Source organism: Portunus trituberculatus, chromosome 50 (genome assembly GCF_017591435.1).
Source record: "Portunus trituberculatus isolate SZX2019 chromosome 50, ASM1759143v1, whole genome shotgun sequence".
In the NCBI taxonomy this organism is placed as follows: Eukaryota; Metazoa; Arthropoda; class Malacostraca; order Decapoda; family Portunidae; genus Portunus; species Portunus trituberculatus.
In genome coordinates, this window is record NC_059304.1 from 11,511,627 (window position 1) to 11,526,392 (window position 14,766).

Genomic DNA, 14,766 nt, shown 5'->3' on the forward strand with positions numbered 1-14,766 from the left:
TGCTTTTTTTCTCATTTTAGTCTTGTAGTTATAATAGTTTCTTTTCATCCTATTTTGTACAACTTGAATTTTCCTGCAGCAATCAGATATGGAATGAATGAAACACGTATCAATTTCTTGTACTCTGTATTTCAGTGCATACAGGAAACAGTGCAGAACAATTCCCGTCCCTTGAGACAGTATAAATATCTTGCAATGAGCTCCCGTCACTCAGCAGCCTTTGGTCAATGCTTCCCAGGCCGTGTTGGCGATACGTCCTCTGGATATAGCCACACAGAACATACTTAACACACTCCACACTGATCTTGGACACGCGAATCATATCAGAGACTGCGGAGTATATGTCCTCAGTGACCTGTGACATTTCTTCACTGTGAGGTTGTGAACAATGGATATTCTCCACACTTTTCCAAATTTCGCGTTTCCTTCGCTTCTGTTCGACCACTACAGTGAGGCTTGTCATTGAGTTCACATCTGCGTTCTGCTCGTTCACGTTCGAGTTGATGTTATTCCCGCTGTTGTCGTTATTGTTGTTATTGTTGTTGTTGTCGTTGTTATTGTTGTTGCTGATGGTGTTGAGGACGCTGATGACTCCATTGAACACCTGAAGAGCGAAGGTCAGCAGATTGAAGGAGTTGAAGCCAAAGTTACCAGGGTTTCCAGGACATTTTTTGGATCGTTTCTGTCGGGCAGCTGCCAAGGGGACCCGCTGAGGAGGAGGCTTGGCTGGCGTCTTACTGCCCTTTCTCACCTCTTCATTTCGTGATAGGGACGATCTTCCCGATGCTGCTAAGAATTCCTCCGCCTTCACCCTCAGCACACTCCTCACCCTCTCCACTAGGGCCTCCTCACCCTCCTCCTTCGGTGTCTCCTTCTCCTCGACAGTCAAGGTGTTGGTGGTTGATATGATGAGGGAGATGATAATCCATCGTCTGGCATACATGTAAGATGTGGTTTCCTGGATTGACAAGGATGGACTGGAACCTCTGTGTGTGTGTGTGTGTGTGTGTGTGTGTGTGTGTGTGTGTGTGTGTGTGTCCTCTTCTTCGAGCAGCTCAGCACACCGTGATTTTCTAAGTACTCATACCATGACGAGGCCAAAGAACCACTCAGAAGGCAATTGACGTGGTTCTGGCTCCTCTGATAAGTAGTACTACAGCAGTACACATAACTGTCACCCCATCTTTGCCACACTGTCATCATCGCTTAAATCTCAGTTTTCAGCAGGCGTGACTTGTGCCATTCCCGCATCGGTACGTGAGAGCGAGAATGTCATGACGGGTGCTTGACGTCGCTAGCGGAAAAGGAACTCGCAAGGAAAAGTATCCATGCGATGAGAGACGCGGTGATGCCTCCACAACAACCCCCCGAGGCCCGCCGTGGCAGCCATCCGCCGGGCACTGATACACGCCCGCACCGCTTCTTGGTCAGGTTGCGTGCTGGTAAATTCTTGAAGTAGGGATATCAGAGCCGAGGCTGCATGGAGGGTCGCGGCGCTCCTATCAAATGTGTCACATGAGGGAAGTTCGCGACGTCTCCGGCGTGGTGGCTCAATCATGACGAGCACGTTGTTTGCACTATTTGAGTTGGTGGCCACCTGGTCTGTGTTGACGGCGATGCTGTTGAGGGTGTTGAGGTTATTGTTGTTATTGTTGTTATTGATGTTGTTGACAACGTTGAGGATTCCGTTGAACACTTGCAAGGCGAAGGTCAGGAAGTTGAAGGTGTTAAAGCCGTAGCTGCCCACACCGCCAGGACATGAGCTTCGCCTGTGAGGGTGGTGGAGGTGACGGGGTGAAATTTCTTTTTCCTCCAAGTCGCTGTCCTGCAGCTCATCCTCACGTATATATGTGAGCTCGGAGGCGTCTTCGAAATCTGGCTCTACCACATCTTTGGCGCCGTCATATCCTAACATCCCCGCCCTTGTCAAAACCTGCTGCACCTTCATCATCACCAGTTCGTCCTCCTCCTGCAGCAGGACATCAGAGAATCCAGGAAAGTCTAGATGCTGCACTGCGGCCTCAAGTTGCTTTTCAAAGTTCGAGGAAGAAGCTGGGACGGCAAATGACCACAATACAAGAAGCAAGATTATCAGCATTGTCCTCAGACACAAACCAAACGCCTCACGAGATTGTTTCTCCGAGATCCTGGGAGCTAACATGTTCCTTGGCCCTACGCGCGCACGTGTGTGTGTGTGTGTGTGTGTGTGTGTGTGTGTGTGTGTGCGTGGCAGGAAGGGAGCAGGGAGCTCACTTTAAGTGTCTAGAGAAGGGGCGGGGAAGCGTCTCTAATTGAGTTGTGGAAAGGTGCACGTGGGAGACAGTGAAGCGTATAGCCACGAGTCACGACCGAGGTACTTCCAGTTGAGCGGGAGAGACGAAGTGAGAAGTACTAGACGACGAGAGGGATTCAGCGTGGGGGAGCTAGGCAGTGTGAGAGAAAGGGCCTGATAGGCGCGGCGAGAGATAGTTAACGTAACATAATTGACAACGAGAGATTGCTAACTTGACGGAAATGACCCACATGAGGTGATGCCATCGCTATCCCTCAAAACACTACCCAAAACAGTAAACTATATAACCGTCCCGTTAGAAAAATACATAAATTGCGATAAGTCTGACAAACATCTCTGAGATTTTAAGGAATGTTTTTAGAATCAATGCCGCTGACGACGAACCTCAATATGACGGAGTGGAGAGCCGCCCCAGCCTACTCCCATACACTCTTGGCACAACTACGACAGGAGGTGAACGTCTACACCAATGACTTCCTGTATCAGCATGACGTCCTCACTCACGCCTTGAACTTCCCACCGCCACATCCAAGGTAAGAACGCCTCTCACCATCATTTTATCCCTTGACTTCAGTGCATCTCATTACAAAGATTTTAAGGCTAGAATAGTTCCCAAACAGCCTAGCCAGCATACCAAGAATGGTTAAAAAGATACATAAAAAAGAGAGAGAGAATAAGAAAATAATGTTAGTGAAATTCATATACAAAATCTGAATCACACAAAACACAACAGAACGTAATGGAAAAAAAGTACTGTATATGACGATATCTTTTCAATGATTTGCATTCTCCTTGATGATACAGAAGAAGAGGAAGGAGGCGGAGACGGCGACAGTTAGGCGGGCCGGACCTGCAGATGTTACGAGGCGCCTACACCTCCTTCCTGGGGGCGGCGAGGGGCACACCTGTCACGGAAAATTATGGTGATGACAGGTGAGCAGCACAGGTGTTTATGAGTGCATCTTTTTGTCTCTGATTAATTAAGTGAGTTTTGTGTTGGTTTTTCATGTGTTAAATCTCTCTCTCTCTCTCTCTCTCTCTCTCTCTCTCTCTCAGCGGCGGGGGTGTCGCTGAGGGGCTGCCGGTGGTGCTGGTGCCGCAGAAGGACCCCACCCGCTGCGTCTCCAGCCCGCATCTCTCCACCTTCGGCTTCCTCGGCTTCGTGCTCAATGTGGTCAATGCCGTCATTAACGTCGCCAATAACATCAACAACAACAATAACAACAACAACAATAACGACAACAATAACAACAACAACGACTTGAACATTAACGAGGTATATTACGTTTAGGAAAAGGAGGTGGAGGAGGAGGAGGAGGAGGAGGAAGAAGAGGAGGAGGAGGAGGAGGAGGAGGAGGAGGAGGAGGAGGAGGAGGAGGAGGAGGAGAAGGAGGGGAGGAGGAAGGGGAGGAGAGTGTTGGTGCAGCTTATAATATTTACATTGGTGCATGAAATTACTAATAGTTTAAATAAACTATGTATAATAAGCCTCAGCAGTCACTATGTATATATACAAAAGACTCCCTATATAGCAGGTAACTTCCATAGGTGACTCTCTTACCTAATCTAATCTAACGTAACGTAACTAGCCTTTAGGTGTTAATGAACTATACAAACATAATCCGTAAGCAGGTTCGTACACAAACTAACCAGATAACGCACGTACGTGACCAAACCAAACTTAACGAAATCTAACCTAAGCTGACCTAACATAATCAGCCTACAACCTCTCCCCACACAACCACAGGTGCAGGTGACGCAGACCGCCACCAACACCAACGATGTGAGAGCGCAGGCAGCCAGACGACTCGACCACCTCAAGTCCATGCGCTCCTCCATCAGCCGCCACCTTCGTAGCCTCAGCCGCCACACACGTAGAAAAAGAGCCTCAGATTCCTGCGGCACGGATGTGGTGGACGAGGCGGTGCTGGCGGCGGCGGCACTGCTGGATATGTGGGGACGGGGGGTGGTGGAGGAAGATCCGTGGTGTCTGGCGTGGGAGATGTGCCATACCGCTTCTGCCCTCGCCGCCACCTCCCGCCTCGCCGCCGAGGTGGGCCGCGTGGGAACAGCCGCTGCAGCCAATATGCTTGTCAGTTTCCAGGTAAGTTTTTTATGCCTGGTCTCTTTCCTCATGTAACAGGAATGGAAAAGAGATGAGATATTAAGGATTTTACTAGAGTGGCGCGAGACAGAGATATGTGGAGGCTGTAAGGGGATTTCAATTCAAAGAGGATTCGTAAAAATTGATAGTGATGAGAACAATGACGACGAGGATAAGGATGATGCTGATAATACTCTCTCTCTCTCTCTCTCTCTCTCTCTCTCTCTCTCTCTCTCTCTCTCTCTCTCTCTCTCTCTCTCTCTCTCAGGGCATGAATCCCGAGTTCCTGATAGAAGCAGCTGAGCGAGGCGCTGAAGGAGGTAATTGCACAGAACTATTCAGCTCATGTTCGGATTTTGCTGCCACCACCACCACCACCGCTACCACCACCATCACTTCCACTACCACCACCACCACCACTGTCGCCGCCAACACTTCCCCTCAACTCCACAACAACTAACTTTGGACAATGATTTAATAAACGTCACGTCACACACCGAACTGTTTATTCGATCATCTAATTCCGCTTCCATCTGTCCCAACTTTCCCCTTACTAAACACACACACACACACACACTCTCTCTCTCTCTCTCTCTCTCTGAACCCGGAACATCATGCACGTTTACAAACACACAAGCGTTCTCTTTTCTTTTATTTCACACACAAAAAAAAAAAAAAAAGACGAAAGAACATCAGACATGAAACAAATCCACAATAACACCAAGGACAACTCAACACAATACACTCACAACCTTCAGGACACAATACTAACAGACTCCAAGATATCCACTAAGTTTCTCTCCCTTATCTTCCTAGCGTGTCTCAATATATCTAGCAAGTTTCTCTCTTCCCCTTCTTCCTCCTCCTCCTTCAGGAATATCGAGTCCAAGGAAAGGTGAGTCTCTAGGTCGTTTTCAAGGCGTCTGTAGTCTTCCTCGTGGCAGTCGGTAGTGATGGCAGGACAGGGGTGCCCCTCGAGACCCCAGCGCCCAGCCTTCTTGAGGAGCAAAGGGCGGGGAAGGAGTGTTGATGGAGGAGGCCACGCTGCCATTGCCTTGCTGAGAAGAGAGAGATATATATATATATATATATATATATATATATATATATATATATATATATATATATATATATAGAGAGAGAGAGAGAGAGAGAGAGAGAGAGAGAGAGAGAGAGAGAGAGAGAGAGAGAGAGAGAGAGAGAGAGAGAGAGAGAGAGAGAGAGAGAGAGAGAGAGAGAGAGAGAGAAAAGTGAAATAAACTAAACATATACAATATACGATAAACACCGAAATACCACCACCACCACCACCATCACCACCATCACCATCACCACCACCATCACCACCACCACCACCACCACCACCAATACGGCAAGCTATACCCACGTGAAAGACTCTGCGAACACATCAGCCAGTCCTCCTGAGAGTCCCTTGGCGATGCTGTTGGCCTCGCACACAACTCTGGGGACACACTCAGGGGCGGCGGCGGCCAGGAGGAGGTACGCCCTAAGAGAAAGAGAGAGAGAGAGAGAGAGAGAGAGAGAGAGAGAGAGAGAGAGAGAGAGAGAGAGGGTGAGTTAAAGCCAGTTTCCCTTATTCAATTCACCAATTTCGTTTCGTTCATCCGACATATTTGTTTAAGATGCTTACCGTAAGAAGATTAGGGCCACCGTTGCAGCCTCCTCTTCTTCTCTTCCTTCCTCTTTTTCTTCTTCTTCTTCTTCTGTCGCCTCCTCCCTCTCTTCTTTCCTTTCATGAGTTTTCAGCAATCTGTCGTTTCTTTCTCTCGTCCCAGGCGGTGCACTCTGTCCTTCTTCCCTCTTGTTCCTTGATCTTCCTTCTGCATGATAGGGACAATGTGTACAGAGAAAAAGACGAGGAGGAGGAGGAGGAGGAGGAGGAGGAGGAGGAGGAGGAAGAAGAAGAAGAAAAAGATTACATGATGATAGAAATGCTAGTAGATAAGCTTAAATTTTCTTTACATCATCATTATTATTTATATCATTGTTATCATCATTACTACAACAACAACAACTACTACTACTACTACTACTACTACCACCTCTGGCTGCGGGAATGTCTACAGCGTTGTCGTTGTTGATGTTGCTGTTGCTGTCGGCTAAGTTAATGTTATCCAGATTGTTGTTGTTGTTGTTGTTGTTATTGTTGTTGTTGTTGAGGTTGTTGTTGACGTTGTTGGACACCTGGTGGGGCGAGAACAAATAATTTTAGCATTTAGTCAGTGCATCGAAATGTCTGATTATTATTGTGTATTGATGATGATGATGATGATGATGATGATGATGATGATGATGGTTATGATGATGCTGATGATGATGAGGAGGAGGAGGAGAAGGAATTATCACTGTAAATACTAAAAGATTACTATTGATACTACTACTACTACTACTACTACTACTACTACTACTACTACTACTACTACTACTACTACTACTACGACTATTACCACTACCACTGCTACTACCACTACTACTACTACTATTACTACTAAGAAGACGAAGAAGAAGAAAGAAGAAGAAGAAGAAGAAGAAGAAGAAGAAGAAGAAGAAGAAGAAGAAGAAGAAGAAGAAGAAGAAGAAGAAGAAGAAGAAGAAGAAGAAGAAGAAGAAGAAGAAGAAGAAGAAGAAGAAGAAAGAAGTGGAAGAGGAAGAGGAAGAAGAAGAAGGAGGAGGAAGAGGAGGAGGAGGAGGAGGAGGAGGAGGAGGAGGAGAAGGAGGAGGAGGAGGCGGAAACGTAAAAGAAAATTAAGAAAAACAAGAAAACAGCAACAGTAACATTCAAGCAACACACCAGGGTCACAATATTCACCACGCCGAGGAGGAACCCAATAAAACTGAAGGTGTTGAAACCCTGGGCCGCGTAGTCCTCACACTCCCTCTGGCCACCATCAGGAATGTACATCAGGGGAGGCTGCGTGGCTGGTGCTCTGGTGGTGGTGGTGGTGGTGTACCCTTCTTCATACTCCCTTCTGGTCAGTGAGGGGAGGAGAGTACGTGGTGGAGAGAGAGGGAGAGGAAGGCGAAGGGTGGAGGAGGAGTAGGGGAGGTAATGGGGGAGATGGGTGTGATGTGGAGACCAGTAAGGAGGATGGAGATGGTGATGGTGCTGAGTTGTGGGCGTAAGGAAGGCAGGGAAAGGTAAGGACCACAAATTCTGAGCGCGTCCTTCCATGGCTGAGGTAACGGTAGGATGAGTGATGTTCAAAATAGCAGCTTCTTCCATTCTGATGATTTTTCCTTCTCGTGAACCTCCAGGGCTGCAGGATCTCTCGTCAACCTGTACTCGTGTCTTTCTCTCTCTCTCTCTTCCTCCCTGCGGAACCTTCTCTATAGCTACCGTTGTGTTGCCGTCGGGTAAGTGGTTGGCTCGTGTAACTGGTCGATAAGTGGAAGTGGCGCTGATGCAGAAACCAATGAGCGACAACTGTAATGATTTAGAACACGCACAGATACAGTCTGATGCTTTTAGTATGAGCACATGCAGGCACAATATATATTTCTGTTTGAATTGCACCTGTGAAGAGATCACAAAAGAACATAAACAAAAGCTAAATTAGGTGACAATAGTTATCAAACATGTTCTTTTCTATCCGTTACAAAATTAAATACAACACATCGCCTTTGGTCTCGGCACACACCGTAGCGCCCTTCCCCTACAACCACCTCTCACGAAAGCACTGACGCATGACCCTCGAACCACTACAGGAGAGGCGGTGAGAGAGGCTAGTGGATGAGAAGGGAGCGGAGAACAGGTGGAACGGTGCGAGGTGAGAGCGAACTGTAGAACGGAGAGCAAGCAAACAGAGAGAGAGAGAGAGAGAGAGAGAGAGAGAGAGAGAGAGAGAGAGAGAGAGAGGAACCATAACATACAGCGCGCAGTTCCAATCCATCCACGTAACTCACCTTTCCATCTCCTCACCTCACACACCTTATCAGACACTACCACACGCACACCCATGGCTGATCTCGCTTCCCTCCTCGTCTCCACTGACCTTACCACGCCATGGACACCTGCTGCCCACGCTACACTAAGAAAGGAACTCTCAAACCTAACCTTGAGTCACCACCATCGCGAATCACTACCTTCTTACTCCTCCCTCTCATCATCTTCCTCCTCCTTCGACCCTACAGCGTTGGGAGAAGTTATCCTACAACTCTCAAGGGACTTCGAGGACCACGCTCACGACCCACAAACTCAACCTTCAGGATCCATTAGCGAGAGTGGCAGTAAGATGATAACTCGTCAAGGAAAGACCACTTCAAAATGGTTCAGATCAAGGGCAGTCAGGTCCTCTCATTGGTTCAAATCCCTGAGTGCTACAAGGCGTGTTGGAGTGCCTGCTGTTGTACCTGCTGCCGGTTCTGCTGCTCATCCCTTCGTCAGGTGGGTCTTGTGCTGATCATTTTGGTTGCTCTCTCTCTCTCTCTCTCTCTCTCTCTCTCTCTCTCTCTCTCGTAGCAGTAGTAGTAGTAGTAGTAGTAGTAGTAGTAGTAGTAGTAGTAGTAGTAGTAGTAGTAGTAGTAGTAGTAGTAGTAGTAGTAGTAGTAGTAGTAGTAGTAGTAGTAGTAGTAGTAGTAGTAGTAGATAACACCAAACCATGAGTGTCCTCTTCCCAGGAACTTGCCGTGGGAGGCAATAACGAGGGGAAAAATGGATGGAGAGGAACTAGAGATGGTTAAGAATAGGAGAAGCAAGAACACTACAAGGAGGAAAACAAAGAAGAGAGGGAAGGAGAGAAAAGGTAAAGAGAAGGATGACGAGGGGAACAAGAAGAATCCACCAGTTCTCTTTCTTCCTGACGAGACGCCGCCGTGCATTCCGAAAAGCCAAAGATCCTCCTTCGGCTTCGTCGCCTTCGCCCTCTCCGTCGCCAACGTGGTCATCAACGTGGCCAATAACATCAACAACAACAACAATAACAATAACAACAACGATAACAACAATAATAACAACGATAACAACATCAACATGGCCAATAACAACAACAACGTGAACAGCGCTAATGAGGTAAGATCAAGTTAACACATACACACACACACACACACACACTCTCTCTCTCTCTCTCTCTCTCTCTCTCTCTCTCTCTCTCTCTCTCTCTAACACTTTTCTCGCATGCCTTCAGGTGATGGTGGGGCGTCGCATGCAGCGCCTCCTTCACCTCCACCAGCGTCTGAGCCAGCACACCGCCCGCACCACCCGCAGCGTCCCCGTCTCTGCCACTCCCGCCATGAACACGACTACGTTACAGGTGAACGCCCAGCTATACCATAACCTTCTCTTCTTATGTAAGACCATATTCTGAAACACTTCTGCTCCGCACCTCCACCTCTTCTAAAAGGCTCTGCGTTTATGAAGTTGGACTGGTTTTTAAGAGTGGTTATGCGGTTCTAGTAGCATATTTACAAGATATATATATATATATATATATATATATATATATATATATATATATATATATATATATATATATATATATATATATATATATATATATATATATATATATATATATATATATATATATATATATATATATATATATATATATTATGAGCGGGGAAAACTCTTGAAAACAGATTAATCATCTCTGTGTACAGCGTTTTTTTAATAGAGGTCATATAGACGGCATCACAATACAGTACATTACAAACTCTAGCTATTATTGGTTTGATTAATCTTTTAGTAATCATAAATTCTCCCACTTTTTTCTGTGTTAAAAGTTAGCCAATGAATTCTTCTTTACTCCACAACACACGGCAGGGACCGAGTCCAACGTGTAGTGAGGAAGCAGCCGCTGTCAAGACTCGTGGTTTACTGGCTGTGGTGGCGCTGCTGGATCTGTGGCGCCGCGTCTTGGCCAGCACTCGACTCTCCTGCATCGCCTACAGGTGAGGCGACGTTGGCGAGAAGAAAACAACTGGTATGGAAGTTGATATGCGTGAAAACAAATGACGTCTGACTGAATGCACGGAAAGATTTAAGAGCTGAACGTCAGTGGGAAGGTTTAGTGAATGATTTTTATTAACTAACACTTAATGAATATACAGATGAAATGACGGAACGCGATCATAAGGAACAAATGTCGTACGAATGAACGCATCTAATGATTGACGGACGGATGATAAAATAATAATAATAAAAAAACTAATAAACATAGAAAGTAAAGCAGTGGAATTGTGACAGAGAAAATTTAACCATACTATTTTTTTTCCTAGTTTTTGCAACACGGCCGGCCACCTAAGCCAGGCTGGAGGCGCGGCAAAGGTAGTAGGCAGCGTAGGCGTCAAAGCGGCAGCCTACTTTCTTGTTCGTGAGAGGAGCGTCAACCCAGAGTACCTGATATGGACGTCGCAGCGTGGGAGTGAAGACGTGGGTGTGTGCGATCGTGTGTTCCCTCAGTGTAGCGGGGAAGGTAAGGACGCTGCCATACTCTCTCTCTCTCTCTCTCTCTCTCTCTCTCTCTCTCTCTCTCTCTCTCTGACCCCAACACCTTCGTAACGGACCCGTCATGCCCTTCTCCCTTCCACACCGGCACACACAGGCTCCCTCTCCCCTCACGCCCACAAAGTCACGTCTTTCGTATTACACTATCTCATTTCAACACCCTCCGACACCCAGCCATTGTTATCTCCAGCAAATCACTCTATAATGACCATCACAATTGCCTCTCCCTCCTCCTCCTCCTCCTCCTCCTCCTCCTTCCGAACGGTGTTATACAGAGTTTGTATACAGTTATAAAGACCAGTGAATTTCATCGTCTCTTTCTGGCACCCACTTACACACACACACACACACACACACACACACACACAAAAAAAAAAAAAAAAAAAAAAAAAAAAAAAACGTCATTACACGCAGTGACTGTAATCAAATGTTCCATCATCATTATGTATGTCATTAACTGCTCGAATATCCTTTTACATAGCCAAGAAAATTAAGACAAATGGTTAGATTTAAGCTTTCCCAAACTCACCTGTCCTTTCCTTTCCCTAGCAGAAGAATGAGGGCGTGGACAATTTCCCTGGCGGTAGCGGTGATGGTGTGCAGCTTGATGTGTCTGGTGAAAGGCACCACTGCTGCTCCCCGCATCTCCTCTCAGCAGCTGTGGGATATGGCTGTTGCTGGAGAGGACGAAGATTACAAGGAAGGCAGGAAATGGGGAGATAAAGACGAGGATGGTAACGACAAAGAGGATACGAATGAGGAAAACAAGAAGCGAGAAGAGAGAAATGTTAACCAGCCACAAAATGGGGTGTTAGCACGTGTAGGGCGCGAGGCGTGTCCCCAGCACCAGCAGGATCCCTTAGGCCAGATCCTGAACCTGGTGAGCCACAGCGTCCTCGTCACCTCGCTTGCCATCACCCTCATCAACAATATCAATAATAACAACAACAATGACAACAACAACAATAACAACGACAATAACAACAACCTGAACAACAACGACCTGACAGTGAACGTGGTCAACATGAACATGAACGAGGCGAGTCTCAGGCGAGGATTCAGGAGTGTTCGTGGCGCGGGACGCTCATCTAGACATTCAGACTCCAAAGGGCACCATGCTCATCTTCTGAGCAGTGGCATCTTGAGCGGTGCCTTGGAGGACGCCTCACTGTCTCTCCTTACAAGCAAATCTTCAAGCAACAACACGATGAGTCAAAGTGGTGCCTCGAGTTCACCAGAGAATGTCACGATACATTTCTCCTCTACTCATCAAGGGAAAGCTGCTGGAAATCCATGGATGCAATGTGTGTCGTGGGGTGTGTGTGTGAGGTTAACTCAGGCTGCGATTGCCTCTCCCGCCGCCTGGGTCACGGAGAACCTGGCCATCTCTGTCCTGGAGTTGGAGATCGGCCAGTTTATGACGGAAGAGCTTCAGGTCGCCCTTCGCCGCGCCATTCTCTTAGGACGACGGGAGGAGTACTGCGAGCCTCTTAAGATGGGGTGTTCCTGGGAAAACTTTACTGTCAGTGGAGTATTAAACACGTAGCTCTGTTTTTCTCATAAAGTAGAAGTGTACGCTGGTATACTCTGTTTATCAAAATAGCAAAATCATACTATGTTTATCCAACAAATACATTTTTACCTGAAAGCATTTTTCTTATTATGAGAGTGAAGAGAGTGGCTGTTTAATAGGACCAATAAATTAATATGAACTTTTATTAAGTTTATTGGATACACCACCACCACCATCACCGCCAGTACCACAGTCATCATTGCCCTCTTTAACTACAGACACTGCGGTATTCTTGGCTCCAGGAGCTCCAAGGAGTAGGTAGGTTTTACCCAAACACGCCCCGCCGTCGGCGCCCCTCCTGTCCCCCCAACGCCGCACCACATCGGCACCTTCCCGCAGCGCGACGAACCCCACTGGCCAGCCTCCGCCCCACCTCGTTCATGTTCTCGTTGATCGTCATCACCATGTTGTCGTTGTCGTTGAGATTGTTGTTGTTGTTATTGTTATTGTTATTGTTGTTGTTATTGTTATTATTGTTATTGTTATTGACGATGTTCATGATGAGCTGCGCTGTGAGCACCGTGGCACTCATCACGGCCAACACGTTTACGCCAGACCCTTTGGTGCCACATGGTTGCCTCGCCTCTCGTCGCTCCCGGATTGCAGACGAGCCGAGAGTCCACTCTCCTACAGACTCTCCTTCACCTCCCTTGGCGTTCTCCCAAGTGAGTGTCACGTCGTCCTCATGCATTTTCCTAATCCGCCTTCCTTTTTCCTGCGTTGGCGTCACTTCGCGTCCATCGTGTTGATCAGCCTCGGCTCGTTCTTTTCCCTGTGTAAGTCCAAGCCTATCGCCATCTCCTCTTTGCTTCCTCCCAGCATGTCTTCGAGCAACGTCCTTAATCAGGCCACCTTCTCCAGGATTTCTTCTGAGCACCGCAAAATCGGGCTGCTCCTCGGAAAGCGAGCTGAAGGAGGCGCCGGCGATCCCGAGGTGCCAGGAAACAAGGGTAGACGCTGAGATGCCAAGTGATATAGACATACTGTGATGCTATCGAGCTACTGACGTGGTAATGAAACGTGAGTTGGCCTTGGTAATGTGAAGAGTGACTTGATTCAGTGACTGCCCCTCCAGCGTGTCATTGTTTAGAAGGAGCGCCGCAGGACAATTCCATGCCACTGTGTGTGTACGAGGTTGCCTGAAGCCGCCACAAACAATAGCAACAACAGAGGCAGTGTGTCAATGTGAGGCTCCAGCAGCAGGCGGCGCGCCTCCACCCACTTCCACTGCCGCTGCACCACTGACATCTAACAGTAAAACACACTCCCTCCCCTCTCTCCTCCACCCGCTACTATTTTGCGGAGAAACTCGACATTCTACATCAGCTTTAAAAAGTTTGCAATTTTCCTACTCGCTTGCATGCATTTTAACTTCCCGTAACAATGAATTTTGTGGCAGGATTTTGTAGGTATTACAAGTGTTTATTTACTATTTTACATCCTCATCGTTATCATTAATTATCATATTTAGAGATCAGGCAAGGAAGATCACCCAATGACTATTTCTGAAAATGCAAAAAAAGAAAATTCTTCTCCTTCAACTGCTACTACTACTACTATTACTACTACTACTACTACTACTACTACTACTACTACTACTACTACTACTACTACTACTAGTTACTACTACTACCATAGTCTACTGAATAAAACTCGTCATTACAATACAATACACTTCCTTTCAAAACATCACTTATGTCACGTCACGTCACGTCGTATAACTTACCTAGCGATCAAGACGTTTCTTCCCCACATACAATTGGATAATGCAACTAAACTTATTAGAAAAAAAAACACTGCAACACTAGAGCGTTTCTTTGTCATTGTTCCAAGAAGTGTTGCATGGGGAAGGAACTGGAGACAGGTGTATCAGACTCGCAAGATCTGGGAAGCCCTCAAGACCATCACTTGTCAACGCCATCGTCAGCGTCTCCGTCAGAGTGTCTTCCGTCGGGTCATCAGTCAGGTGGTGCCAGGTGGCGTCAGAACAGTCAGGATGGGTGGCGCTGCACTCTTTCCTGCTCCGACCGGTCCTCGCCGCGAAGAGGAGAGCCGTAGCACCAGCAGGAGGGGGATGACGAGGATACCACTCCACCAGAGCCAGGCTGAGAGGCAGGGTGCTGGTTATGGTGCTTGGAAAGGGAAGGAAGAAAAGCATGGAGTAGTAGTAGTAGTAGTAGTAGTAGTAGTAGTAAAAGTAGTAATAGTTCAAGATTAACAAAATCTTTGCATAAACACGTGAGAAAATAAAAATTAAGTTTTCTTACAAAACCCACTACAAATATTGAACGCCTTTTGCTAACAATATACGCATAATCTACAATCATTAT

General features: G+C 46.9%; 6 protein-coding genes across 7 annotated transcripts in view; 2 read left to right on the forward strand and 4 right to left on the reverse strand.

Annotated features, from left to right (window-relative positions):
* Positions 1 to 109: 109 nt before the first annotated feature.
* On the reverse strand, positions 110 to 985 carry LOC123500029 (putative mediator of RNA polymerase II transcription subunit 15). The gene has a single exon (XM_045248642.1). The coding sequence runs from the start codon at positions 941 to 943 to the stop codon at positions 110 to 112; it is 834 nt and encodes a 277-aa protein (XP_045104577.1). The 5' UTR covers positions 944 to 985.
* A 163-nt stretch (positions 986 to 1,148) lies between these two features.
* LOC123500031 lies at positions 1,149 to 2,213 on the reverse strand. Its single transcript, XM_045248644.1, has one exon. The coding sequence runs from the start codon at positions 2,159 to 2,161 to the stop codon at positions 1,295 to 1,297; it is 867 nt and encodes a 288-aa protein (XP_045104579.1). The 5' UTR covers positions 2,162 to 2,213; the 3' UTR covers positions 1,149 to 1,294.
* Positions 2,214 to 2,381: 168 nt separating this feature from the next.
* Positions 2,382 to 5,004, forward strand: LOC123499728. Its single transcript, XM_045248154.1, has 5 exons — positions 2,382 to 2,826; positions 3,098 to 3,226; positions 3,350 to 3,569; positions 4,041 to 4,397; positions 4,666 to 5,004. Exons 1-5 carry the CDS (start codon positions 2,645 to 2,647, stop codon positions 4,855 to 4,857), a joined length of 1,080 nt encoding a protein of 359 aa, XP_045104089.1. The 5' UTR covers positions 2,382 to 2,644; the 3' UTR covers positions 4,858 to 5,004.
* Positions 5,005 to 5,047: 43 nt separating this feature from the next.
* On the reverse strand, positions 5,048 to 7,837 carry LOC123499727 (GATA zinc finger domain-containing protein 16-like). The gene is made up of 5 exons (XM_045248153.1): positions 7,210 to 7,837; positions 6,461 to 6,602; positions 6,049 to 6,238; positions 5,785 to 5,904; positions 5,048 to 5,455 (listed from the first exon to the last, which is right to left on the reverse strand). Exons 1-5 carry the CDS (start codon positions 7,639 to 7,641, stop codon positions 5,152 to 5,154), a joined length of 1,188 nt encoding a protein of 395 aa, XP_045104088.1. The 5' UTR covers positions 7,642 to 7,837; the 3' UTR covers positions 5,048 to 5,151.
* A 2,361-nt stretch (positions 7,838 to 10,198) lies between these two features.
* On the forward strand, positions 10,199 to 12,581 carry LOC123500011 (myotubularin-related protein DDB_G0290005-like). Its single transcript, XM_045248607.1, has 3 exons — positions 10,199 to 10,307; positions 10,635 to 10,831; positions 11,413 to 12,581. Exon 3 carries the CDS (start codon positions 11,420 to 11,422, stop codon positions 12,407 to 12,409), a length of 990 nt encoding a protein of 329 aa, XP_045104542.1. The 5' UTR covers positions 10,199 to 10,307; positions 10,635 to 10,831; positions 11,413 to 11,419; the 3' UTR covers positions 12,410 to 12,581.
* Positions 12,582 to 13,160: 579 nt separating this feature from the next.
* LOC123500010 (probable serine/threonine-protein kinase roco9) overlaps positions 13,161 to 14,766 on the reverse strand; it is a 3,052-nt gene continuing 1,446 nt past the window's right edge. The window contains exon 4 of one of the 2 annotated variants that reach the window (XM_045248606.1): positions 13,161 to 14,541. In XM_045248606.1, coding sequence (XP_045104541.1) covers positions 14,241 to 14,541 — 301 coding nt within the window. In that variant the 3' untranslated portion in view covers positions 13,161 to 14,240. Of the gene's footprint in view, positions 14,569 to 14,766 lie in introns of both variants that reach the window. The other variant, XM_045248605.1, reaches the window with a different exon arrangement.